We start from the raw sequence: 26,466 nt of genomic DNA on the forward strand, positions 1-26,466 counted from the left end.
AATTAATATATATATATATAACAGTTCTCGAAGTTTATGGCAGAAAGTCAAACACATTGAGGATTAAGCGATACACTGAATTTTCAGAAAATAGCTAGATAGCTAGATCTTGTCTCCGCGTTGAATATTAAAAGAAAACGTATGTTCCCTGACCGGGAATCGAACCCGGGCCGCGGCGGTGAGAGCGCCGAATCCTAACCACTAGACCACCAGGGAGCGCTGAATAGCACTAGATGGTTTGACCTTTTTTTCAACACATACGTTTTAAGAGTATTGCAGAAACAGAAAGTATGACAATCACCTTCACCAAAACATTCGATGGAGATCATTATCCAAAATACACTCATAATCGTCACTAGAGCACTACATTATCGGGTCTTGCTCTTGAGAAATACAAAGTAAGATTACAATGTAGGGTTAGGCTATTTTTCCTCTTTACCATCTACATGAGTCTTGAAATATGGGCTAGAGATTAATTCCTTCTGAAAAGCTTGTAGGTCTCCCAATCTGCCCACGCTAGTGCACAAAACCTCTTTAAAACCAGCTAACAGACCAGTTAGACCAGATTGGGGGGCCAGATAAGACGTCTTTTTTTACAGCATGGATAGCCTACTTACTCCTTTTCTTAATTTAGTTAGCCTATCTAAACTATATGTGCACTAAAATGTCAGACATGTGAAGCTCTGCTGAGTCATCCTACCTTCGAGATTCTTTTGTAAATCTGTCCTATTATTCCAGAGAGAGATGGAGAGGTGTCGCAATCTGTGTCATGTCACTGTAAGATCGTAAACCGTGATAGAAGACTGTTATTTGCAGTAAGAGACTGATAGCCGCGTCTGGTGCTAGAAGAGTGCATTGAAATTGGCCATAAATGCAACTGTCAGATATTGATGTGAACTGACTGACCCAAACCCTCAGACAAAGCCATCCACATTGTACTGTTAAAATTATCACCACTGTATGGTCTATCTGACTGGCTGAAACGACGACTATTGCTGATGAGAAACACACACAGCAGATAAGTTATCATATGAGTATGCTTTATTGTTATTATAGGGCCATTATGAGCTCTTTTAGAGACAGTAAACACTACTGCTTAATACTGATCTGAAACCTTTTCGCTATAGTCAAACTTCTGAATACAAGAAAAAAAAAAGAGTGTTCTTTAGCATGTAACTATTTTCAAAGTTGTGTCATGGATGATAGCTTTACATAAATTCCCGAACTGTGTGAAGTAGCCATCATAGTCCATAACCTGACCTTTGGACAGAAGAGTTAGGGCAGATTAACAGTCAATACAAAGAAGAGGTCAAAGGGTAACTGTTCACGTATTGATCACATTTTCCAGAAGTGCAAAGCAGTCAATTTGTTCTCTATTTGCCAGTGGGCTTTGTCTGTGGCAAGCTGACCCACTTGAAATACTGTTTTAGGCAAGATGCTAACGTTTTCAGATGCCTTTTGAGCAACGTTCTAAGAAGGAATAGTTCACAATTTTCATTCGTTTCTCACCCTCATGCCATTTCAAACAAGTTTGCTTTTGGCCTCCATGGAACATAAACAGTGAATTCTCCAAAACACACAAAAACACCACAAAAGAACATTAATAGTCATTCGTTTGATTATATACAGTATCAAAAGTCTTCTGAAGTCATCCAAAAAAATATATACATGAGTTTGGAATGACATGAGGGTGAGAATTTTCATTTTTGAATGAACTATCCCTTTAAACCTAATAAACTTTGATTTACAGTTCAAACCTACCTCTTTTAATCACAGTTAAACTATATAGCCAGTGCTTTTTTTGTTGAGTCACTAAAACATTTCTAAATGTTGAAATGAAGCGTTTAATGGAAGTCCTGTGACAGATTGGAGGTTTGTCCTATCCCAGCAGTACTCTCTGGAGTCTGTCTGCGGGGACACTGTTCTCCTCCTCTGACTCTGCGTCGCTCTGTGGGTTTGAGCTGCAGGGAGAGGAACACTGCGGGGAACAGAGGTAATGCATGAGCGGCAGGCGGTACTTCCCACAGAAATCCACAAACTTGATGTGCCTCACACACGAGTCGAAGTAAACACCTGAAGGGCATGATGATATGGAAAAGTGTCAAGAGGTGGACAAATATTCAAGATGTTAAAGACAACGATAAAAATCTGCTTAAAGTAATAACAGCATTAGTCAACAGCACACAAAACAAATGTCATTTTCTGTACAAATAAAATGGGGGTACAAATCTGTCAATGGGGCAAATCTGTACATTTTTAAATTCTCAGTTTCAATCACAAATCACAAATTTTCAATTCTCAGTCAGTTTAGTCACAAGACGCAAACAACATGCATGTTAACTATTTCACCGCCAGCGTTTTAAAAAAAAACTTTTATTCTACCTTCATGCATTCTTTTTTATTATACACTTAAATGTAAGTTTCATAAAAAAAGCAATCTTTTGAACAAAAAGCTAAGAAAATTGCATTCTTTTTTTCCAAAGATTTCAACGTGCATAAGCAATGCTTTTATCGCTTGTTTCTTCTAATTTTTTCCCTGTTTTGATCCGGAGATTCTCTGCTCTTTCAGAAGATGCGTAATAGCGCCCCCTATCATATTACAGTAAAACACGGAAAGCCAGAAAATTCCGGAGACCCTAAAAGGACAATTGCAACAAAAAAAATCCATAGCCATTCACATGCGAACGAGAAAAAAATGTGCGATTGCTAAAAATTTGCGCATTTACATGAAACTTCGCGATTTTTTTTTTTTTGTGCGAACACCAGAAAGTTTTGAGTCTGCACAAAAAAATTCTCATGCATGCACACGTGAAAGTTTCACATGAGCATGCAGAGGCTTGTAACTTTTTCTCATTCGTATGAGAAAAGTCAGAATTTTTTATTTTTGAGTGTCATATCTTTTCTGTGTAAAGTTATATACATTTTTACAGTTTTGACATTGCAAAACGACAATACTCGTTAAAATGACTGCAAAAATAACGAGTTAAACAGCTTTACAGCTCAAATAACTTTCAACAAATAAATAGATATAAGTACGTTTTTAAAATTATAAGCACATTTTGCTTTTAAATCTCTCAGAAATTGTCCCATTCACTTCCATTGTAAGTGCTCCACCTTAATGTCAATTTTTGCTTTTTTTTTAAAGAAAATAAAGGGTTAAATTATAATGTTTAATGTTGAAATTATTATTCTGGGTTGAAATTACCCAGAATATTCCTTTAATCAATGCATTATGTGGCTTAAAGTAGTGGTATCCTTGCAAGATTTAGTTTTGATAAGACAGTTTTGTCTAAATATGCCACTTTTTCACAGATTATACAGTCTTATTGTGCTCCCCTACCTGCACACTTTGGGTTGGGACATTCGCTAGCCAGGTTTAAATAATGGATCAGATTGGACGGTAGGTCACACGAGCGGAACGGAAGGTTCTGGGACTTGACCGTGCGTCCTGCTAGCTCTAAAAGTGATGGAGGGTCGTAGGTCATGTCCTTGATGAAGCGCACAACAAGAGGATTTCCACGGAGACTGAGCTCCTGCAAGTGGACGAGGCTGAGGATCTCACGAGGGAGGAAGGTCAGCAGGTTGTTGTGGAGACTGAGAGAGAGAAGGGAGTGTAGTCTGCAAGGAGAGAATATGATGATAACATTAAAAAAAATCACCTCACTGCTTTGACTTTACAACATACAGTAAGAGAATAAGTAACAAAAGACCTCACTTGTTGAGTTGGGGCGGTATGCTTTGGATGCGATTGTCACACAGAACCAGGTATCTCAAACTGTTGAGGTTAGCCACTTCGGGTGGGATGGAGGAGATGAGGTTACCTCCCAAATACAGCATCTCTAGACTATAGCAGAGGTCAAAAGTTAAAGGAATAGTTCACTTCACCCAAAAATGATCCCATAATTTGCTCACCTTCAAGCCATCCTAGGTGTATATGACTTTCTTCTTTCAGTCGAACACAATCAGAGTTATATTAAATAATATCCTGGCTCTGCCTAGCTTTGTAATGGCATTAAATAGTGCCAGAGTTCCGTAGTTTCCATAATGCGAGTCCAGTGAGTTAATAAATGCCTTCTGAAGCACTGTTTTGTTTTTTTTTTACAAAAAATATCCATATTTAAAACTTTATTAACTATAATCACTGGCTTACAGCAACGGCTATACGCACGTTCAGGAGAGAGTCGAGTTCCAACGGAAGGGTTGTAGTTTATTACGTTTTAAATATGGATCTTTTTCTTACAAAAACCCATCGCTTCTCTTCAGAAGGATTTTATTAACGCACTGGAATCGAATGAATTACTTTTATGATGGATGGATGTGCTTTTTGGAGCTTCAAAAACTCGGGCACTATTCAATGCCATTACAAACCTGGGAAGAGCCAGGATATTATGTAATATAACTCTTGATTGTGTTCGGCTGAAAGAAGAAAGTCATATACACCTAGAATGGCTTGAGGGTGAGTAAATCATATAATTTCGTTTTTGGGTGAACTATTCCTTTAAAGATCCATGAAAATCAAATCAAAGGTTTGTAGCTTTTAGTTTGTTTTAGCTTTGAGGCTAGCTATATGTTAGCGTATCTAACTCTACATGTAACTCTACATGTTGACAAAAGAAAAAAAGTATTTCTCCTTCTGGAAAATTGCCCAAAAATACTGCTTTCTCATCTTGTCAGCACAGGAATGAACCAAATTTAGTCCAATAAAACGCTTTAATAAGAACGTCCCTGTTTTCAAATGTACTTTAAAAATATTAACAACTATGTAGAGAGTGCGGAGATGAATAGGCCTATGTGAAAAGCTAAATTAGTATTACAGTATTGTGATCACAACGAGGACAATAAAAAAAATACCGAGGTCAAAATTTAGCAATGTAATGATGAAACAAGAAGATCTAATTTTAACTTTCTAGTAAATGAAAGCAGAGATCATTAACTTAAGAGTAAACAGTCTGTTATGTCATAAATATTTGTCTAAGAGTAGACCCTAGCTTCGTTCTTTCAATCTATTGGTTAATATTTTACCCAAAAGCCCACCAACCAGCCCCAGGCCATGGAATTTATTCAACTACGGTCTAGTTTTGTAACACTGACCGGGTCAGACCTGAGTCTGTCTGGCTCTCAACAGATACAGTATCTCTCCCTCTCCCTCTCTCTCTAATAACTTATCTCTTATTATAAGAGCTGTCCTGGGGTCGTCGTTCCCCAGGACAGCTGCTGGCTGTTTCTAAAGCAATAGAAACAAACAGTCCCATACCTGACCAGGTTCTCTATTTCTGAAGGGATGTTCTTCAATCTGTTTCCTCCAAGTGACAGGGACTGTAGTGTGGTCATTTTTAGAAACTGTATGGGAATATCCTCAAACCTGTTTCCACTCATATTCAGAGTTTCTACCTGCATGCACTCAAACTCCTTAGGGAACGAGAACTCGTTCAGAAGATTGTTCTTTGCCACAAACGTCTTTAGGTTTGTAAGTCGCATAAAGTCATCTGGTATGACCGTGAGCGCATTATTGCTCATATCCAGATATTCCAGGTTAGATAGAAAACAAACGGAAGGTGGAAGAAACGATAAACGATTGTAAGTGAGATGCAGCTGCTGGATTTGTTTTCTTTTACTGTCCGCGAGATGATCCAAGTTCAAGTCGTCCAGATGGAGACGTGATAAATGTAAAACTGCACACTTGTCGTCCATGCTTGAGAAACGAGCCATGTGGACTATTTAGTAAAGTAAAATAATAATATAGGAGTAAGTATCACACTTTTTTAATGGTGCAGCAGTCTAAAAATGTATCACTTCGAGTTATAATCCATACACTTATAACCTTTGACTAAAGTGTCCGAAATGCGCGCTCCTGACCGAAGACTTTGGTGGTTTTATCTGTGCTAGAATGCGCGCGTCACGCCTCCTGCAGTCAGTGGTTGGTCATCCAAACATGAGGCAAGTTTGCTCCGTCTCATAAGTCTCTTATGTAACCCTGCACGTTTAGTTCGAGTGCCTGGTTTACATAAAAACCTGTTGGTAGTCAGCAGGTCTGCTTTTATGAAAAGATTAGTGATTGCATTAAATGCATAAAGCATAAATCTAATTGTCCACATGTAGATGGTGGGACAATAAAAAGGTACAGTAGGCTACTCTTTTTATTGGCATGATCATGCCATGGCTTACTGTAGTCAAACAGTTCCTATAGTTATATACACCTGTATTTATGTAGTTATATTATAACTTATATATTCATGTAGCAATAATGAATTTGATTGTCACAATCAGACATGCCCATTTGGCAGCCGTGAGATTAAACTTGGCCCAGTTTTTTTTTAAGAGTATTGCTTTATAGTTTTATTGAGTGATTGCCAATTAAGATTAATACACAACAGACCAATTAGAGAAGTTAGAGGTGAAACAGCTGTAGTATTTCCATGAGGAAAAAAAATGCTAGTGTTTCCATGCTAAAAGCTGGTTTAAGCTGGAATGGTCTCCCAGCCTGACCAGATGAAAAATGCCCGACACAAAAAGCAAACAGACCAATCCGAGCAGTTTCGTATGTTTTGAATTAATTCAGATGTATTTATTTATTTTATAAAATGTTACATAGTTTGTGGCAGCCATTTATTAATGCAAAGTTATCACAACATAAAAGGAATTTATGTTGACACGGCCCACAACCTACTTTTTAAAACGCAAAGTAAATTCTACACTGTACATGAGATATTTGTCATATTACAATAATCAAAATTGTAGGGGTAAAATTTTTCTATTACACAAATATTGTTGATCATACTGGTCTTTATACAAAATATAATTTCATATTTTCTGTTAACTTTAAGGTGAAATATGAACCCCTGCCTAGAAACATTAAAAGTACAGTGAAAGGTTACAAAAAGGTTGCAGTAATTTACACTACAAGTACAGATATACATACTCTCTTATAATATTACCCCCCCCCCCCCCACACACACACACACACACACAAAAAAAGACTATAACAAATAATATAACAAAACACAGCTATGAAAACTTCAATAATTAATATAATAATAAACTAAATGAAAATATGAAACTTTTTCTTTCCATTCAAACACAGGTTGATTGAAGCTGAAATCTGAACAAATGTTTATTATTCCTCTTCAACTACTCCTCAAACCTTCTTAGTTGCCACTTTCATCTTCTCCACAGTTTCCTATAGGGGCAAAACCATTCCAAAGTCACACATTTTATTTGCTTTAGGTCCATAATGACCCAGACAAATACACATGCCAGCTAAGCAAAACATGATGTTATTTGTCTATACTTGAGAGCTCAGGCTTCCAGCATTACACTCTGCACCAACCTGATGTTTATTAAGTTCGTCCACTCTCTGAGTCCACTCCTCTTCCGTCATCTCCTGATCATTTCCCTCCATTTCCTCAAGATCATGTAACTTATTTGTACCTGTAGAGAGAGAGAGAAGACAGAAAGTCAGGCCACATTCCACAGATAAAAAATCCAATTTTATCCAGCTTTGCTGTCCAAATCCCAGCCTTTGCAGAAAAAAACACAGCAATATGGCAGGTCAGAGTTTTGGCTCACCATCACAAATAACAGCAGTGCAAACCCAGTTCCCGCAGGCACAAACACAGCGGTTACATTCCACCTGAGTCTCAGCACCATCCTCGTACGTCTCATCTTCTAAGGCGCACTCTAAAAACACGCAGCAGCACTCAACACACAGGATATATGTTCATATAGGTCTGTATATATGATACTATGCGTTATTACAGTATGCCAGGGTAAGTGGGCTTAGTGGTGGTAGATCTTACTCCTCTCTGGAGGGTTGAATCCAGGCCTGAGGCAGTTGAGGAACTCATCAAAGCTCAGTTTCCAGTCAGCATTCTCATCAGACAGCTCAATGAGGGCATCCACACACAGACTCCTGTAGAACACAATCACCACTGTTTTTAATATTTTATTGCATTCTCCAGTGCAATATTTTTCTTATAACCTTCTGTTAGCATTACAATCATTTCCATGTACACAATCATACACGAATTTGTATGACAAGAACATGAACAAGAACAAGTTACCCTTTAGAAAAGAATTAGAAGGGGTCGGTAAGATTTTAAAATATTTATAATTACACTCACCATAATTATTTGATAAAAAAAATACAGTAATACTGTGAAATACTATTGCAATTTAAAATAGCTGTTTTCTATTTTTTATGTATTTTAAAATGTAATTTATTACTGCAATGGCAAAGCAGAATTTTCTGAAGTCTTCAGTGTCACATGATCCTTCAGAAATCATTCTAATATGCTGATTTGCTGCTCAGGAAACATTTCTTATTTTCGATGTTGAAAACAGTAGTGCTGCTTAATATTTTTTTGTAGGAACTGATATACTTTGATTATTTGATGAATACAAATTTCAGAAAGAAATATTTTGTAACATTATAAATGTCCTTACTGTCACTTTTAATCGCAATAATGAGTCCTTGCTGAATAAAACTATACATTTCCTGGAAAAAAACACCTTTAAATTGTAGTATATCATCAGTTTGCAATCAGATAGTATGTCTGCTTTATAGCCACTAAAAAATATTATAAGAATAATGACCAAAACATTTTTCTCTCTGCTGAGTATAGATTCAATCCAAATTCAATTCAGATTCCAATGCATTACAGTGACTATGAAATATTTCCCACTGTGATCTTCCATGTTAAAATGCGTTATAGATATGACTGTAATAGACTGTGTAATTAAATAATGTATAAAACAGCCAAGCATTTCTTTTAAGCAATTCTGCATTTGTCATACAATCTGCAAACTGTATTCTGATATACACTGGCCATTGGCCAACCTCATCTCTAGATATCAGTATCGGCATTGACCTTTCGAAGAACTTGTATCGTATACTTGATGATGGATTTTGTGCCTGTTCCTATTAGCCAAAATGTTTCAAATGTATGCAATTGAAATGCTAAATGCACAAAGTAGATACAGCTGTACATGACACCAAAATCTTGTTTTGTCTTCTCATCTTGTGTGAGCAAATTGTGAGCATATTGAAAGAATTCCTTTGTGCAGCTGTCAGAGGACAGTGAGGTCATAATCATTACATTTTATAGAGTAGCTCAGAGATTTATCGGTTATCAGAAATCTTCAGAAAGACATTATCAGAAGTGGCTGTAAAGAGTATTGACACAGATAGTGATAAACTGATAAAGACAGTATTCAGGTTAATAAAACTCACAACTCCAAACTGTGTCTATCTGATTTGTGTAGGTCGCATGATAAAAAAAACATGATTACTGAGATGGAGATAAACCAACAAGGGCAATAGGACATTATAAACATGATAAAGCATGTCAATATGATATATTAACATTGTGTCTGAATGCAAGTGAGAATCTTTTTAAAGATGCATTGTTAAACTAAACTAAAATGAAGGAACACTTTATCCACTGTAAAAGCCATTTACCTCAAAGGAAATATGCTTAAAATTATCTTTGGTTACTACTTTAGTAAAGATATAGGCCTACACATAAAACTTTATATTTGTGTTATCTAATATAAGGAATTAAATTAAGCGAATTAACGCTTTGGGGTCAAAACTATTTTTTTTTTTTTAAAGAAAAAAATACTTTTATTCAGCAAGGACACATTAAATTGATAAAAAGTGACAGAAAAGAAATGATAATGTTAGAAGGTTTTCTGTTTCATATAAATACTGATCTTTTGAGCTTTCATCAAAGAATCCTGAAAAAAGAAATTAAGCAGCATTGAAAGCATTGATAACATTGACAGCACCAAATCAGCATATTAGACTGATTTCTGAAGGATCATGTGGCACTGAAGACTGAAGTAATGAAAACAGTCCATTTTAATTTTAATAATATTTCACAATATTACAGATTTACACAATATTATCAAATAAATACAGATGAGCATAAGATATGTCTTTCAAAAACATTAAAAACTCTAATGCGCAATATAACACAAAATTAGACTTTGTTATAAATATGGGTATGTGTGTGTGACCTGAGCAGGCGGTTGTTCTCCTCCTCAGCATAAGGAGAGTTGACATTTATTGCAGTCTCATTATGCTGAATGAACTTCAGGAATTCTGTTGAATCCAACTGAGAGTCTCCATTATCATAGTTCTGTTGAGACACAAACAGCTTAACAGAAAAAGTTGGAGACCGACATGCATATCTGAATGCATATGCTTTGTGTTCAATGAACACAACATACACACACACACACACACACACACACAGACACAAACCTGGAAGTATTTGAGCAGGACATCTGAGAAGTTGGATCCTTTAGAAAACCAGCCGCCAGGCGACACCTCAGACTGCAACCATTCAATCACATGACTCCTCAACTCATTGCGGTCCGTAAGGTAACAAACAACTAAATAATAAAACAGAACAAATAAGCACAACGTTACTACACATTTGAAAAATAAAAGACTTCACGCCCTTTCAAAACATAATCTTCGACCCTTGAATAGTTAATGATTCAAATGAAAATATGAACATCTGATTTTAATCACCATCTACTTTTAGAGGCCGTTTATACGACACTGTTTTGTCTAAAAACAGAAAACTTTTTATGCGTTTTGGTCGTTCATTTACACGACAACAGCATTTTGGGGGCCTGAAAATGCAAACTTCTGAAAACGGGTTTCAATTTCAAAGTGCAAGGTTTTTTTTATTATTATTTTTTTATTACGTGTTCAGTCGGCGTGTATTGTTTCTTGTTTACAAAGTGACATCGCCAACTACTGGCCTGGCAGCAGAATACAGCAACAGTGTTGTCGTCTGTACGCAAAAAACGCAAAGGAAAAACTTTTCTGCTTTAAGAAGCATCGTTGTCGTGTAAATGTTCCCTTAATTTATAGGTTCTATTTCTCAGACTTAATTTTGTCCAAACAAAACTGCTAAGTATTTAAACCTGAGTAGCCTATTGGATGTTGGATGGTGGTCTCTAACAATAAAGAGACATAATTCCACCACATTTTTAATAAAATGTTTAAAGGGGGGGTACAATGGTGTTTCATGTATTCAGAGTTGTTTACAGTGTTAAAGAGATGGATTCTCATGCTTAACATGGCCAAAGTTTTTAAAAAATATTTTGGACGAATAACGGAGAATTTCTGTGCCGAAAATCTTACTTCCGGGTTGGTACAAGTTTCGGCTGTTTTTTTTCGACCGTGGATCTAATGACGTAGACCAGAGTGGAACTCCTTATATGAGCATTTCTCCCGGAAAAGCTCGCCCGCGCACACGTCGACTAGAGGAGAGCGAGACCGCGCACCTCAACGCGCTTCAACAGGAAATCATCGGCAGCGCTGCATAGTGTTCCCAAAGAACCCAGCGTTAGGAACAGTGGATGCAGATTGTTTTTCCGGGGCAAAAACGAGTTGTGTAGACTGTTTGTTCCCTGCATTTCGACAATGAATGTTTTATAAACAAAGCCCAGATCGACGGATTCTCTCTATGGCTCTGGCTTCGCCCACACGGCCCGCCTCCAGACGCTCATTTTTTTCCGGAAAGACTCGGTACAGCCTATCTTTCTTTTATAAATATAATAAAACTAAAGACTTTTTGGAGATATGAAGGATGCAATACTACTCTATAGGTACACAAGATTAACAGGAGAATGAGTGAAAATGAGCATTTCACCCCCCCTTTAATGATAACCAGTTCTCAGTCGAACAGATGCTTGTTTACTCACTTGGGCTGTTGGTGATCTTTTCCATTTTTTTCTCTAAATGAGAAGACAGAAACCTGGTTAGTGACTTTCAGCTGAAAACAGGAACTGCTCTTTGTGCAAAGTTCTTAAAATCTCTTGCATATTTATGTATTCTAATGTAGGAACATGTAGTGACATTTCTGAGAGGAAATGGCTGCTATTATTTAAATAGCACCCAAAACTAGGTTACAATGAGATTTCGTTTTAACAGCTTTCTCATGCACATCTATGGTTTTGCGGTGAAGCATCTACACACACTAGTCATTGAAACAGAACGGTCTGTAATATTTATTGCAACATTCCATTAATGTATCATGCTATTTAGACACTATAAACTATAAACTAAACCTACATACACACTTACCTTCACAATGTCCATGATGGGCCACCTGTACTTTGAGTCCAGTGAGACAGGCATCACGATGCAGCTCACAGTGATTACGGTACGTCTTCCCATTACTGCCGCAGACTGGACGCTTATGGGGTTTACATTGCTGATCAAAACACACACATTAAAATAAGTGGACATTTATGATATCTACGTAGTTTATACCAGTGGTTCTCAACTAGTCAATCTTGACTCAAAAATGGGTCACATGTCTGTATTGATAGGACAGCAGCTAAAAAACAGTGCTAAATGCAAACAATAATATGACATCTAACCATATACTTTTGCATATTTTAATAGCAAGCTTATCAACTTTTAAAATTGAGGTAAAAATTGAGGTAAAAGTTCAAATTGAGGTTTTTTTAAATGATACTTGTTGGGTCTCCACTTGATAACCAATGCAAAACCTAGTGATCTAAAACACCCAGTCTTTTAATGGATTTCAGAGAACAGTAAGTGGTGGTAGAAAATAGGGTTGCCAAGTCAGTGGTTTAGGGTAGAATTGGGCTACTTTGCCACGTGTTGATTTTTTTCTAACCTGCAAGTTAAAAGTTTGACATATTGTTATATATATGATAAAACTAAAATAAATAAAAAATGAGACAGAGAATATCTTTACTTTTGAACACCTTTGAGCTCCTTTATGAAAACATAGGCTACTGTGTTTATGATTACTACTAGACAGTGATTCTCAAGTTGAAATTGTGTGTAATGCATAACAGTGGTGATTGTAAAATATGATTCTTTGAATATTGATTTATTTGTATGGGAGTGGCATATTTTGAATTATGACAAGTTTTAGTTTTTGGCCAGCTGACTGTTTTAAGTGGTCGCCGTGGTTTTTCCAAATAAGACATGTTCCTGGATCAACATTTTGAACAACATTCCTGTTCAAAAACACAGAGCCTATCCATAACCACAACCATAACTTCAGAATCAGGGAAAATCTGGCAACCCTGGTGGGAAAGGTAACATGTGTTTGAGTGGGTGTTTTCAGGGTCATAAAGAATGGGGCCATTTTCAAATACCTGAAATAGCCACACTTGCGGTCTTTGCACTTGACCACTTGTTTACTTACAAGACGTATTTCCTGTATTTGGCCCAAGTGTTCAAATAGGTGTGAAGATTGCAAGTTAGAAGATTGTAGAACTTTTGATACAATAGTGTTGCAAAAAAGCAAGTGCTTACAGAGCTTTGTTTTGATTTGCAATATGTTGCATCTTAAAATATACATTTAAATGTCTGGTTAGTAGTCCTTATGTAATAGAAGACACAATTTGCAGGATGGAATGCGCGCGGTATTCAAGATAGTGTGCGTTCAGGGAACTACCCAGCAAGCACATTACGTTGTGGCAATGTCTGTGGAACGTTGCACGTCTACTACTATGGCAACGTCGCTGTCTACGTGCTCGTAACATTGTAACAACGTAAGTTAGACTTGTAAGACGCGACAGGGCTGTAGCAACGTTGTTGCGCGATAATTATACTTTTTAAATATTGTTTATCCTTATTATTTAATGGGGCTATCAGTAAATTAGCCTAATTATAATCAACACCTGCAAGTGTACACTTTGAAGAGTAAAAATGACAGAAGGTTAACTTGCCTACGTTAATTCAACTTTATTATATGGTAATCACACATTTGTGAATAAAGAAAAAAAAACTAAACGAATAAACAAATTTATTTTAAGTAGCCTATAATAAATAAAACATAGAAAGCAAAGATCAGAACATTTAATGAACAAAATCGGGTTCTGTAGTAACTTTACATGGCAGACTAGGGAACGTAAGTTAGTCGATAGCCGGACGATAAAGGTCGGTATTAACAGGAATCAGGAATCCAGGAAACATCCACAAATCCAGAGGAGCAAAGAAACTAATGAGACTAAATAGCAGACAAAGCAGGAAAAAAATGAAGTTGTAGGTTGTGTTTGTTTTAATTACGTATATTTTTTAGCTGAGGTCGATGAAGAACGAGACAACACAATGAGCCCAACGGGCGGTTGAAATTTAAAAGGCTGATTTTCGCGCTTCGGGGCAGTGACGTATGTAGTCCAGTGGTTGTCAAGACACCATAGGCCCTGAACGGTGGTTCAATGTCAACATTGCGACAACGCTGTAACAACCGTCAACACACAACGTAGGCTAGTTACAGCAACCTTTTGGCCATGTTGTTAAAACGTTGTTAGAAGGTTGGGTTGTGCCAACGTTCTGTGTTGCTGCCTGGGTACACTTCATGGCATTTTTTAGCGCAATTTTCCACCGGACAAAATTGCGATTGTTAACTCATGATTTCTGTTCTGTCTGTGCGCACCAATCTTGCACTTCTATCTACTCCTCAACCAGACCACCTAGAGACTTCGGGTTTTCGGCATTATGTTAAGGTAGGTCTAATCTCGGGAACGCACAAAAAAAAATCCAGGAAAAGATTTACTATCTCTTAGTCTTGTGATCCCATGACGTGAGAAAATTGCGCTAAAACACTCACTGAGTTTTTATTACTTGTTTAGACATGGGACAGTCTTGCACACTTACTTCCTGTCGAGTGCACACGAATTTGTATGCATCCTGCAAGACCGCAAATGTGGATATTTAAAGGCCCAATGTGTGTCTGAATATCTCTATATGGGGAGGCTGACTCACCTCGACGCACAGACAGGTTGGTTCTCCTTTCTCTGTGACAGCGCATTCTCTTCCAGCTCCACAGAACACATTCGCACAAACTTTACTTTTACTCCTCACCTCCTGCACACAACACACAAGAATCAAAAAAATGTTTGTCCATTACACCAAACACACAGGACTTTGGTTCTAACTAGTGGTGAAGGAAGGAAAACGCTTCAGAAAATTAAGTTCTAATACTGTAATATGCTGATGGACCTTGTTTTAATACTCTTTGTAATAGTCAAAGGGATAGTTCACCCAAAAATGATATTTCTGTCATCATTTAGCCTACTCACCCTCAAGTTGTTCCAAACCTACATGTATGAATGGATCTACTTACATATTTTTTTATTATGGAAGTCAATGTCTGTTGTCATCAACTGTTTGGTTACCGACATTCTTCAAAAATTAATACAGGTTACAACTTGTGAGTGAGTAGCCTAAATGATGGCAGAATTTTCTTTCAACTATTTCTTCAAGTTAGTCCGAATACTAAACCCCAAACCCTATATTAATCCCATTTTTTCCAAGTCTAAAATCACACATGTAGATTTTAAACACAAGATGGCAGACTACACTTCATATCTAGTGCACTAGTTCATATCTAACAAAATCTGGAGCAGAATTATCTATTAATGAATGACAATCAAATTGCTGTTTTCTTTATTTGGTAACATCCAAATAACAAATGACCTTACACACACCCACAGTAGTACAAAAATGGACTTTTACTCATGTTTTCACCTAAATAAACAGATCTCGCTTACTCACTCCCCACAGACTTGTGCTGTTTGATTGGTGCAGACTGAAGTGAAAGCCACAGTGACACAGCTCCAGATGGGAGCCAGACCTGTTGACCTTTGCCATCTAATAAAGAGGGTGAGTAACAAAGAGTCTGACCATGACAATACACCAGCGCATGCTGTTACTGAAATACACACATATAAAAGAAGCACCTCGCGTCTGCAAGACAGATGGCACACACACTCCCACACATGTACAAACCATCTGCAACATCTGTGTATCCTATATAAAAAAAAAAAAAAGGTAATTGTGACTTTTTACCTCACAGTTCTGACTTTTTTCTCACAATTGCAAGTTTATCTGGCGCCATTTTGTCTAAATGTCATTTTGTCATTTCGATAAATAAAATCAGAATTGTGAGATATAAACTCGTAGCTCGTATTATATCTGACAGTTAAAAAAAAAATCCTCAGAATTGAGATATAAACTCGAAATTGTGAGATATAAAGTCGCAATTGTGAGAAAAAAAGTATGAAAATATGTTCCAAATTTTTTTTTACATTTTTAAGCAGCTGACTGTTTTAACCTCTACCAAATCTTTCACCTCTGTCAAAGTTTATTTTATTGTATTACCGTATTTTCCGGACTATAAGTCGCACTTTTTTTCATAGTTTGGCTGGTCCTGCGACTTATAGTCAGGTGCGACTTATATATCAAAATTAATTCAGACTGAGATGAACCAAGAGAAAACATTACCGTCTACAGCCGCGAGGGGGCGCTCTAGTTGGCGGAGTTGTTCAGAAGCGACACGGATGATGAAGAAAATGATGAGGAATGAGATCGCGGGAGCTTGGTGAACTTGTTTACTGGTAACTTGCTTGTTGGACTCGCTGGCTTATGTTAATTTAGCTTATTCAGCCTCCCAGATATTTGTTCTATGCTATTGTGTAGCTGAATAACGTGTGCAGTGCGTGTGCGGTGCATATGCTGTGCAGGAGCAGCACGCGCTAAAGTGCTTTCACATAAGCTGCGTTTGCAGTGCGTAACTGACCCGCGGCTGTAACCCCAAACACATTGTATTTCAAATCCAGAAGTTATCAGCAAATTTTATTTTAAAAAAAAGAAAAAGTTTTTTGTCAGCATTGCGATTCTCTTTATATGTATACTCTTTAATAGACGTATTCACGTTTAAACACAATTTAAACAAACTATTATTCAATGCATTACTTCTATATAATTATATATTAAGTTGCTCAAGCAAGTGGTAAAATATTTAACCATGCACTTATATTAAAATCGCATACATTTTAAATTAAAACTTAAAATTGACAAAAACAGCAGACTCATACCCTTTCTTTTGCATAATTTAAATCTTTATACAATAAATCTTGCATGTCACAAATAACTTGTTTTTCCACCTCCACGAATGAGACGAGTGTTGTTCATTATGTCGCCTTGTTGAAGTAAATTGTAGTTTTCCTTGATTTACCAACGCTTGAAGTAAAAAGATGACTGTGAAAAATAGTAGGCTAGTATTTAATTAAATGCATTTATGATGAAATTACTACATTTTCATGTCAATCTGGTCAATCTGTATTCATTTTGACCACAAACCGTGTGCTGTCACTTTAATTCAGCGCGTGCAGCACAGCAAAAATAGACTCGGCGCGGAAACGATCGCTGCACTTCTGTATACGCACCGCACCTGGAACGGATCGACGGACTGCAACCGCGTGCATTGTGAAAGCTCTGACCTGTTAACAAAGGTACGGAAAAATATACGCACTACAAACGGAGTATGTGTGAAACGGGCGTTAATGTGTTACGTTAACATACTGGACACCTATTCAGTCTGTTGTTCTGTGTGCTACTGTGTAGTTGAATAACTTGCCTTTCCTGATTAAATGTCTGTTCTTGGTCTTGGATTTTGTGAAATAAATTTCTAAATAAATGCGACTTATAGTCCAGTGCGACTTATATATGTTTTTTTTCACTTCATGAGGCATTTTTTGACTGATGCGACTTATACTCCGGAGCGACTTATAGTCCGAAAAATACGGGTATATATGTTTTAGTTTAGTTTAAAGTGCAACTAAAAAGACTAAAAATGGAACACTGTTAATATTCTTGACAATAAAATAAAATACAATTAATTTCGAGATATATTCTAATATAAATAGCAAGTGCATACTTGCTGGCTCGGTGGAGACTGCATTGGAATGTACAGGAAGATGGCGTAATAGTTGGATACATGTCGACATATGGCCTTAGGACATCTGTCCATTTCTCCATGCCCTGTGACCCCTTAACTCTGACCTTTAACATCTCACTGGGAAGATTGTGGAAGACAATAGAATGGTATTTCAAGGAAGAGAGTCTTATGTAGGGTGGAGCAGCCTAATGCAATGCTTCTCTTTCTATCTCAAAGAAAGAGTGCACATGCAATGAATATTTCACATAAAATATGCATTGAGTGCCAATAATAAGATCTCATTTGGAGAAAGCGTCTCAATTTTCCAGTGGTGTGTGTGTGTGTGTGTGTGTTTCTGTGTAAATGTGTTTACCAGTGATGACTGGTAAATGTGCACAAAGGGCAACGCTAACAGGCCTGGTCCATTTATTTGATCTGTTAACATGATGACAAATTAAAAAAAATCCCTTGCTTCCTTTAAAAAACTTTTCAAGTTTTTAGACTGGGTCTGATTTAAGATATTTCAACATTGCAGCATTGCTGCATGGCTCTTCTAAAATATGGAAAGCAGCTTGTTTACTCCTCTTCTATATTCATTTGAGCACCATAACCAATCCAACACAGCAACATTGGCACAACCAATGTATATATATATAATAAGCAAAAACATCATGAATCCATCTTCCAAACAGTGTTTTTGTCTCATCCTGAATCACTGTGTTACGCCTAGGCTATAATAAGTGTTTATATTCATACTAGCCCAGTACCTGCGTGACTCATCATATACATAAACAGAGAGAAGTAGCTCCGGCTACAACGTTCGTTCTCAAGACGCATGCAGTGTTTATTAACATCTAAAGTGCCAAAAGTTATGTACTTTCAGAGACAGTTTATTTAAAAGTGTAATAATGTTTTAACTGTATTTTAATCAAATAAATGCAGCCTTGGCGAGCATAAGAGACTACTTTCAAAAACATTTAAAAATCTAACAGAACCCATACTTTTAAACTGTAGTGTATTTCAGTTGTTTAAGGTACCATCAAACTGATTTAGTATGACAATACAGTCAGTGTTCCCTTTCCCCACACTTATGAATGATGAAATGAGAGTTAAACATATTAATATTAACAAGAAGTTAAAGAGAGAGAGAGAGAGAGAGAGAGAGAGAGAGAATTCACACCTTACATATGGTGTCTAGATTAAGATTCCCCCACAGATTCAACAGAACATTAACAGCAATAAGCTGAGTTGAGCGGAAACTACTTTCACACACATATATCTCCACCAACAGGCTGTATGAAGCATAGAAGACACACAAACACCGGGCTTTGACCTAAAACCAGAGGGCAGACAGAAACATTCCTCGCATTCCAGAGTGTGTCAGCTGAGATCGTCTGATGGAGATCAGAGCAGACAGACTCTGTTAGATGACACCAAAGCATTAGTGAACAGAAGTCACTATACACTCCCTGTAGTGGTCCTAACCATGAAATAAACCCCTGGTATGAAAGACTGACAGCATTGCCTGTTCTCATTCTGGCTTTTGTTCTGATGCAGTCTGGCGCCCGTTTCACGATTCGTATGCAGTACGTGCCCATGTTAAGAGGTTAGAGAATTTTCACTGGAAATTAATGTGGTCCGGCAATGCGTTGCAGAAGCAGTGCAGATTCAGCAGCGCAACCTTCGTTTTCTGTCTATTTTTGCTATATGCTGCCGGCACAGAATTAAAGTGATAGGTCATTGTTTGTTCATGGTCAAAATGAACATGGAATGACAAAAAAAAAAGGTCATTTCTCCATAAATGCATATAATTAAAGTCTACTATTTCACAGTCAACATATGACTTCCTGCAATGGGTAAAACAAGGAAAACTACATCTTACCCCACATTTTGAGAATGATCTTAACTGTGTACACACATTTCACATTCATTAACACCCATAAGGAAACCACAAAGGAAACACTACTCTAAAAAAAAACATGTACTTATCGGCATTTTAACACTTCAACCAATTTGAAACCCCTGGCATGAAACAATACAAGTATGCATCAAAGACAAGATGTAAGAAAAATTTGCTCACTTCGTCAATGGTAGAATGCCAAATATTCAGAATTGCTTGCTTTGTCTCGGTTTTGCAATAATGTTTCATTGCAACACCATTCAGTATGTGCTGAAAAACAATCTAAAAGTGTTTGTTCCTGTGTGTTGCAGCACAATCTGCAGCATTTGTAATAAACATGGCCCATAAGTAATTTAGTTCATTCCCAAACTCTAAACACATTTTTGAAACCCTGAGTTATACCACTAAATTGATCAGTGGTTGTTCAAAATTGTTCAATCTCAGGCCTTTGGTTTGTCGATAAATCCATATTTCTATCCTCACAATATTAGTAAAGGAGTCTTACTTTCTAGTTCTGCTGAGTGCTAAACACACCTCTACAGTCAAAGGTTCATAGGTGGGCTTCTAGGGACCAGAATGTTTTGTAACTTCCACAAATAAGCATCCACATAACTCGCAAAACCCACTGAGAAGACCTTAGCAACACCCTATCAACCACCCACACACCCTTTTGCACAGGCACCACTGGTTGAATTCTCTACTGAAAGAAATGTGACTTTATATTTATACTCACAGGCCACCATCCAGAAGCTCATTAGATTCGTACCCTGCAGTGGCAGAATGCAAATTATCTGATACCATCCTGTGTGATTTAGTTGCCGTATTTTTGAGCAAAGCATTTAAGCCCCTCTCTGCCTGAGGGGGCCTAGATCTCATACTTCTGTCTGTCTGGATGTTTGTCCATGTTCATATTTGCATGATCAGAATGCCAGCGTAACTGTGTTTATGTTGGAGGAACTGGCAAATGAAGCATAGACTACTAAACGGCTGTGCTTACATGGTGAGTTTAAGTAAATTAGGCCACTTTTTGGCATTGATATGACTGTCAAAATTGGCCCAATTTACTCAAATACACCTTACCTTTAGTATGATGACATAAACATGCTCCTCTCCAACTTTTGTTAAACCTGCATAGTGGAAACAATACATCTAATTGAGTTTTTAAGCACCAATGGACACGTTATAAAGATGGAAAAGTGCATAAACATACACTACTATTCAAAAGCTTGGGGATTTTGAAAGAAAACATTTAAAAAAAAAAAAAAAAAGGAAAAAAATCTTAGACACCAAACATTCCAAAAGGTCAATCTGTTCCTCAACCATCTCATCATCATGCAGATGTTAGCTATGAAGTCATCTCTGAAACTATACCCTTTACACAACTGCTCTTACTGAACGCTAGAGATTCGGTGTGTGAGACCTGTTGTTTGGTGTCTAATGAAAAGGCATGTGGTCGTTCGTCTTGATGATGTGCAGATGTAACAGGCCTCCAGGCGCCCACATGAAAAGACCAGCACATCTGCCATGTCTAACTATGTCAACACTGCACAAGACCAGAGGACTGATCAAATGCCAGAGCTTCAATTCTGACAGTTACGCACACACACGTTTGTGTTTGTGACCGACAGAATGGCTGTGCCTTTGCATCTGTGTGAAGTAATGGTGTTAAAATGCCCTTATCCCACCCAGGTGGTAACGTCTGCTGTTGTTTTGCTTTCCATTACTCCACGCACCAATTACTTTGCTTTTACCTGCCAAGACAAACAGCAGCTGTTCATGCCCAGAAAATTTAGCTCACGTCTGACGCCCTCACTACTGCGTTAACAGTCAGAAAAAAAGGTGCTTCAGGGCTTCTGAAGTTACAGTAAGTTTAACCTATCACAGTGTGAAAACAATTCATAGAAAAACTTAGAGTACTAGTCATTTTCGGCCAGTATATTATCCGTTATGTTTACAGTCATTTCCTTTAGCCCTAAAGCACAACTCAATGCAATTCTCTTAGGGGGAAAAAAAGGTTCGATGGGGTTCTGTATAGAACTCTAGGGTTCTTGAATTTTCACAAATTTTTTTTTATTAACTAAATCCATAAAATTGATAGGAACCCCTAAAAGGTTCTATATATGAAGTGCCTGACAGAACCCTTTAATTTTCTATAGAACCTTTTGTTCTGCCTGTGAGAAATCAATACGGAAAATCCTTTAAATTAACACTAAATTCATGAACTTTTCTTACCACATTTAAATGACATAAATACAACAAATTAACTCTCAAGAGATACTACTTTAGAAACCCGCTTGTTAACAAAAAGCATAAAAATAATATTTTAGTGACTGTCTCAAATGATTAAGCTTTAATATCATACATGCCAAAATAAATTAAATCCTCTGATACCTGGATGGATTTATGGCTGTAGTTATTTGCAGTCATTCATATCAGCAATATCCAAGATAGAAAATATACAAAAGTGTTCCGTTCAACTTCTAAAGTCACTTTTTCTTCTATTAGAGAATGTTGTCCAAAGAATTCAGAAAGCTTTCTGTCTTACCTCTGCGTAACAGCAGACAACGAAGAGGACAATGAATGGAGAAAGTGTCCTAATAATCTGCGGAGAGACACAAAAATATAAGAACAGATCAATTAGATGTAGCATTGCACATATAAGGTCGGATTCATAAATCATAAATACCATGATGACTTACCATTATCAGGAGATGAGAGGAGAAAGGAGAGATGAGAGGAGCTGCTGCACGGGCAGAGTAAGAACTGAAGGACAACATTACAGACTTCTGGAGAGATCCAGTGATTCACCCTCCCCCAGACCCCCACCCCCAAACACACACACACACACACACACACACACGTTTTCATGTTTTATGGGGACTTTTCATTGACATAATGGTTTTTATACTGTACAAACTGTATATTATATCCCCCTAGACTAACCCTACCACTAAACCTACCCATCACAGAAACATCACTTAGTATGATTTATAAGCTGTTTTCCTCATGGGGACCAAAAAAATGTCCCCACAAGGACTTTGGATATTGCCATCTTTGTGCAATGTAGGGTTTACCAGGCCACACACACATACACAGTGTTTGTTTCGCTATATTACTGAGGACATTGCATAGACTTCCATGATTTTATCCCAGGTTAAAGGGATAGTTCACCCAAAAATGAAAATAAGCCCATGATTTACTCACCTCAAGTCATCCTAGGTGTATATGACATTCTTCTTTCAGAAGAAAACAATCGGAGTTATATTAAAAAATGTCCTGGCTCTTCCAAGCTTTGTAATAGCAGTGAATGGACGTTTCTGTTTTGAAGTCCATAAAAGTGCATCTATCCATCGTAAAAGTGCTCCACACTGCTCCAGGGGGTTAATAAAGGCCTTCAAACTGCACTGACCCAAAGACTGTCTCAAAAACACGGTTTGAGATCGCTGGTGTTTCTGACGTCACAAACGTCCTTGTAACCAATCACATCAACCGTGTGATCATCAGCAAGTGGATCTCTGAGCTGGTGTGAGTGAGTGGAGGCGGGGCTAATTTGCATATTCATAAAACTATACTAAATGAGGCAAGGGTGTAGAGTTACATTCAAGCTATTTTAATGCATGAAGAATTTTTTATTCAAGGAAAAAAAGTTTAAATGTCATTGGTCAAAGATCAAAGATGAGTTTAAGGGATAACATGAATGACTACATGGGGACTTTAAATAAAAACATGTTTTAGCATGTCTTCACTACTCAGTTTCAGCTTCACAGACATAAACAGGAAATTAATGATTCAGTGATCTAAAACAGAATTAAATTCTGGTGTAAATTAGCTCTAAAAAGACAATAGTAAGCAGTCATTATTCAGTAGAAATCAGTTCAGTGTTGATTCATTTTGGTTCAGTAACTGTAAAGTACGTCGACTATGAAATTAGTTCAATTCAGCAATAAAGCAGCTCTGCAGAAAACAGTAATGTCATTGTCCATCTCAGTTCATTGTTCATCCAATAGTGCAGTGCAGTCAAATCAGTAATATTGCTGTATATTAAGTGTCTCCAACTAAGCAAGCCAGTGGCAAGGAACCCAGATTCCATCAGGTGACAGAAATGAAGAAAAGAAAAAAAAACCTGTCCTTGGGAAAAACCAGGCTCAGTCAGGGTGCCAGTTCTCCTCTGACCATAGACATAATGATTTTTATACTGTACAAACTATATATTATATCCCCAACCCTACCCATCACAGAAAACGTTCTGCATTTTTACATATTCAAAAAACATCTGTATGATTTATAAAATGTTTTCCTCATGGGGACAAAAAAAAAAGTCCCCTCATAGTCAAGAAATACTGGTATTACTATCCTTATGGGAATATTTGGTCGCCATTACGTAGAAAATACCAAGGCCACACACACACACACACACACACACACACACACAGGCCATTCTCAGTCAGAATACAACTTTATTGGCATGGTTTATATGGATTACAATTGCCAAACCATTTAAGTTATTAAGTAAACAAATGAATGAAAAAAAAAAAACACATTTGCATATACATGTGGGTAACTTCATTAAAAGTCATAAACAACATAATTATATTGCATGATGCATTGGGGTTCAAAAGTCTAGACTTTAAAATTCAGAATTTAAACTTGGGAATAAATAATGTTTAAGGATTAAAAAAAAATCTTAGGCTATACAAATATATATAATGTTTCAGAACAATATGGAGTAAATGACAGAATTATTAAAAATTCCTGGGTGAACCTTTTAATATTCAATATTTGTTATTTATAACTGCAGCCATGACTGATTTTGTGCAATAGTGCCTCCTGCTGGATAAGCATAACTAATGAAAACAACAATGCTGAACTTCATTTCAGCAGCCTTGGTTTTTATTTTTAAAAATGTAAAATATTAGACAAAATACATGTGAAGTGTTTTGGCAGTGTTTGCAATTATAACTCACTATAATGCATTATTAAGACATTTCTATCATTTCATTTAACTCTGAATGAATGGGTTTCCTCTGTGGTGAGTGATCCACTAACCACTCATAGTAAACTGAGTTTACCCTCTCTTTGTAACTTTTATGCTTTTCTCGTATTCTTGTCTTTTCAGAGACCTGAAAATAAAGACAAAGCACAATTGAATAACCCTTGGCATAGACAGATACTAAATAGTTCAAGTTGAAGTTTGAATCTGAGGAAGTGTGAATTCTCAATTTATACCTCGTATAAAACGTTTGTGACCTTTTTTGAAAATAAAGACAAAGCACAATTGAATAACCCTTGGCATAGACAGATACTAAATAGTTCAAGTTGAGGTTTGACTCTGAGGAGGTGTAAATTCTCAATTCATACCTCGTTTAAAGAGACATCAGCGTTTGTGACCTTTTTTGAAAATAAAGACAAAGCACAATTGAATAACCCTTGGCATAGACAGATACTAAATATTTCAAGTTGAGATTTGACTCTGAGGTGTAAATTCTCAATTCATACCTCGTTTAAAGAGACATCAGCGTTTGTGACCTTTTTTGAAAATAAAGACAAAGCACAATTGAATAACCCTTGGCATAGACAGATACTAAATAGTTCAAGTTGAGGTTTGACTCTGAGGAGGTGTGAATTCTCAATCATACCTCGTTTAAAGAGACATCAGCGTTTGTGACCTTTTAGAAACAGACAACAACAAATTAATAATCAGTCTCCCTGTTTGTCTATAGATCAATGCATTGCTGTCCTTTGCATTTGCCAGTTATAAGTGAATATAAAAATATTTACCTCATTTTGTTGATTTTTCCATAAAAGCAAGCAGATAATGAATACCAGAAGAAAAACAAAACACCAGATCACAGTCAACACGATCGCTGTTGAAAGGCTGGCTAGATTCGTAAAAGAAGGAGCTAAAAAATTAAAATAGTCAAAATTAGACATCTTTTAATGTGTGCTTTGAGTTTTTACAGCCACTATTACTTTTCCTCTTGAAGCTAGATTTCATTCCATGCCGTTCATAACAGCACTGAAGAATAGTAATGTTAAAATTAAAGTCTCACTTTAGGTTCAGAGTGACCGCAGTCTCAACTCACCTCCAGTATCAGAACTATTATCGGAACCCATTGTTATCCATTCATCTGCTGAATTCAAGACGGCACACTACAAAGTAGCATGAGATTGGTTAAAATACTTCTGTACCTAGTGTTTTCTTATAAAGACTAGGTTAAAAAAAACCTTCTCTGTGATTAAAAACAATGAAGACTGACACTAAAACTCACCCTGATATCGATGGGTTGATAAAGCTCTGCAGCTGTGCAGTGTGCGAGTGTAGTCTGCTTGTAATGCAGCACTGTGGTGGGCATATCTCACATTTCCTATGAGCAACCTCACAAAGGAAATGCTCTTCAAAGGTTCACACCCTCAGAATTCTCTGCAGAAAAACTTTAAAAATAAAGCAAACCAAAACAATACTAAAAAAAAAAAAAAAACTATTAACACATGGCGTTTGCTGTTCTAGTGTCACAAAACAAGTATTGGTTTATTTTTATTGTTGCAGTGAGCATTGCAACAAGTTTAGGGAAGAGGGAGACGGAAACAGCAAACTATCAATATAAAACTTTAATCACAAAAACAAACAACAAAGCTGCAGACCCTCACGTATGACTGCCGCATATAAACATCATAAAACCCCAACATAATGTCCCAGGCCTGGTCGTATCTTGTCGACACTCCTCCTTTTATCCTTCCGGAGCTTCTCCGTGGGAATCGAGACAGGTGTGACGTTTATTAAGACTAGCGCCACCGGCATCCGTTCCTACGCCTGCTTGCTACAAGCATCTTCACTCTTAT

At 37.0% G+C, this 26,466-nt stretch overlaps 3 protein-coding genes across 3 annotated transcripts; all 3 read right to left on the minus strand.

Annotated features, from left to right (window-relative positions):
* Positions 1-1,020: 1,020 nt before the first annotated feature.
* lrrc58a (leucine rich repeat containing 58a) lies at positions 1,021-5,857 on the minus strand. Its single transcript, XM_079860048.1, has 4 exons — positions 5,255-5,857; positions 3,716-3,844; positions 3,341-3,618; positions 1,021-2,073 (listed from the first exon to the last, which is right to left on the minus strand). The coding sequence occupies exons 1-4, from the start codon at positions 5,707-5,709 to the stop codon at positions 1,880-1,882; spliced, it is 1,056 nt and encodes a 351-aa protein (XP_079716174.1). The 5' UTR covers positions 5,710-5,857; the 3' UTR covers positions 1,021-1,879.
* A 672-nt stretch (positions 5,858-6,529) lies between these two features.
* On the minus strand, positions 6,530-22,392 carry fstl1a (follistatin-like 1a). The gene is made up of 11 exons (XM_079864649.1): positions 22,326-22,392; positions 22,172-22,228; positions 14,771-14,872; positions 12,104-12,233; positions 11,722-11,754; positions 10,265-10,395; positions 10,018-10,139; positions 7,797-7,909; positions 7,567-7,677; positions 7,328-7,428; positions 6,530-7,177 (listed from the first exon to the last, which is right to left on the minus strand). Exons 1-11 carry the CDS (start codon positions 22,326-22,328, stop codon positions 7,136-7,138), a joined length of 945 nt encoding a protein of 314 aa, XP_079720775.1. The 5' UTR covers positions 22,329-22,392; the 3' UTR covers positions 6,530-7,135.
* A 1,673-nt stretch (positions 22,393-24,065) lies between these two features.
* On the minus strand, positions 24,066-25,979 carry LOC307149238 (uncharacterized protein; the record flags this gene model as incomplete). Its single annotated transcript, XM_079855441.1, has 8 exons — positions 24,066-24,746; positions 24,853-24,873; positions 24,985-25,014; positions 25,123-25,152; positions 25,263-25,292; positions 25,405-25,526; positions 25,710-25,776; positions 25,896-25,979. The coding sequence occupies 8 exons, from the start codon at positions 25,977-25,979 to the stop codon at positions 24,603-24,605; spliced, it is 528 nt and encodes a 175-aa protein (XP_079711567.1). The 3' UTR covers positions 24,066-24,602.
* Between the last annotated feature and the right edge of the window lie 487 nt (positions 25,980-26,466).

Source organism: Squalius cephalus (assembly GCF_949319135.1).
Source record: "Squalius cephalus genome assembly, chromosome: 2".
Lineage (NCBI taxonomy): Eukaryota > Metazoa > Chordata > Actinopteri > Cypriniformes > Leuciscidae > Squalius > Squalius cephalus.

Bases quoted from the DNA above. Each gene is read 5' to 3' on its own strand.
- lrrc58a (XM_079860048.1), bottom strand. From the start codon at position 5,709: ATGGCTCGTTTCTCAAGCATGGACGACAAGTGTGCAGTTTTACATTTA. The intron at 3,845-5,254 runs GTATGGGACTGT...CCTCTGCTATAG, and splicing joins GAAATAGAGAACCTGGTCAG to TCTAGAGATGCTGTATTTGG. The intron at 3,619-3,715 runs GTGAGGTCTTTT...CTCTCCTTGCAG, and splicing joins ATACCGCCCCAACTCAACAA to ACTACACTCCCTTCTCTCTC.
- fstl1a (XM_079864649.1), bottom strand. The intron at 7,678-7,796 runs GTAAGATCTACC...GCGTGTTTTTAG, and splicing joins ATTCAACCCTCCAGAGAGGA to AGTGCGCCTTAGAAGATGAG. The intron at 7,178-7,327 runs GTTGGTGCAGAG...TTGCCCCTATAG, and splicing joins ACGAACTTAATAAACATCAG to GAAACTGTGGAGAAGATGAA.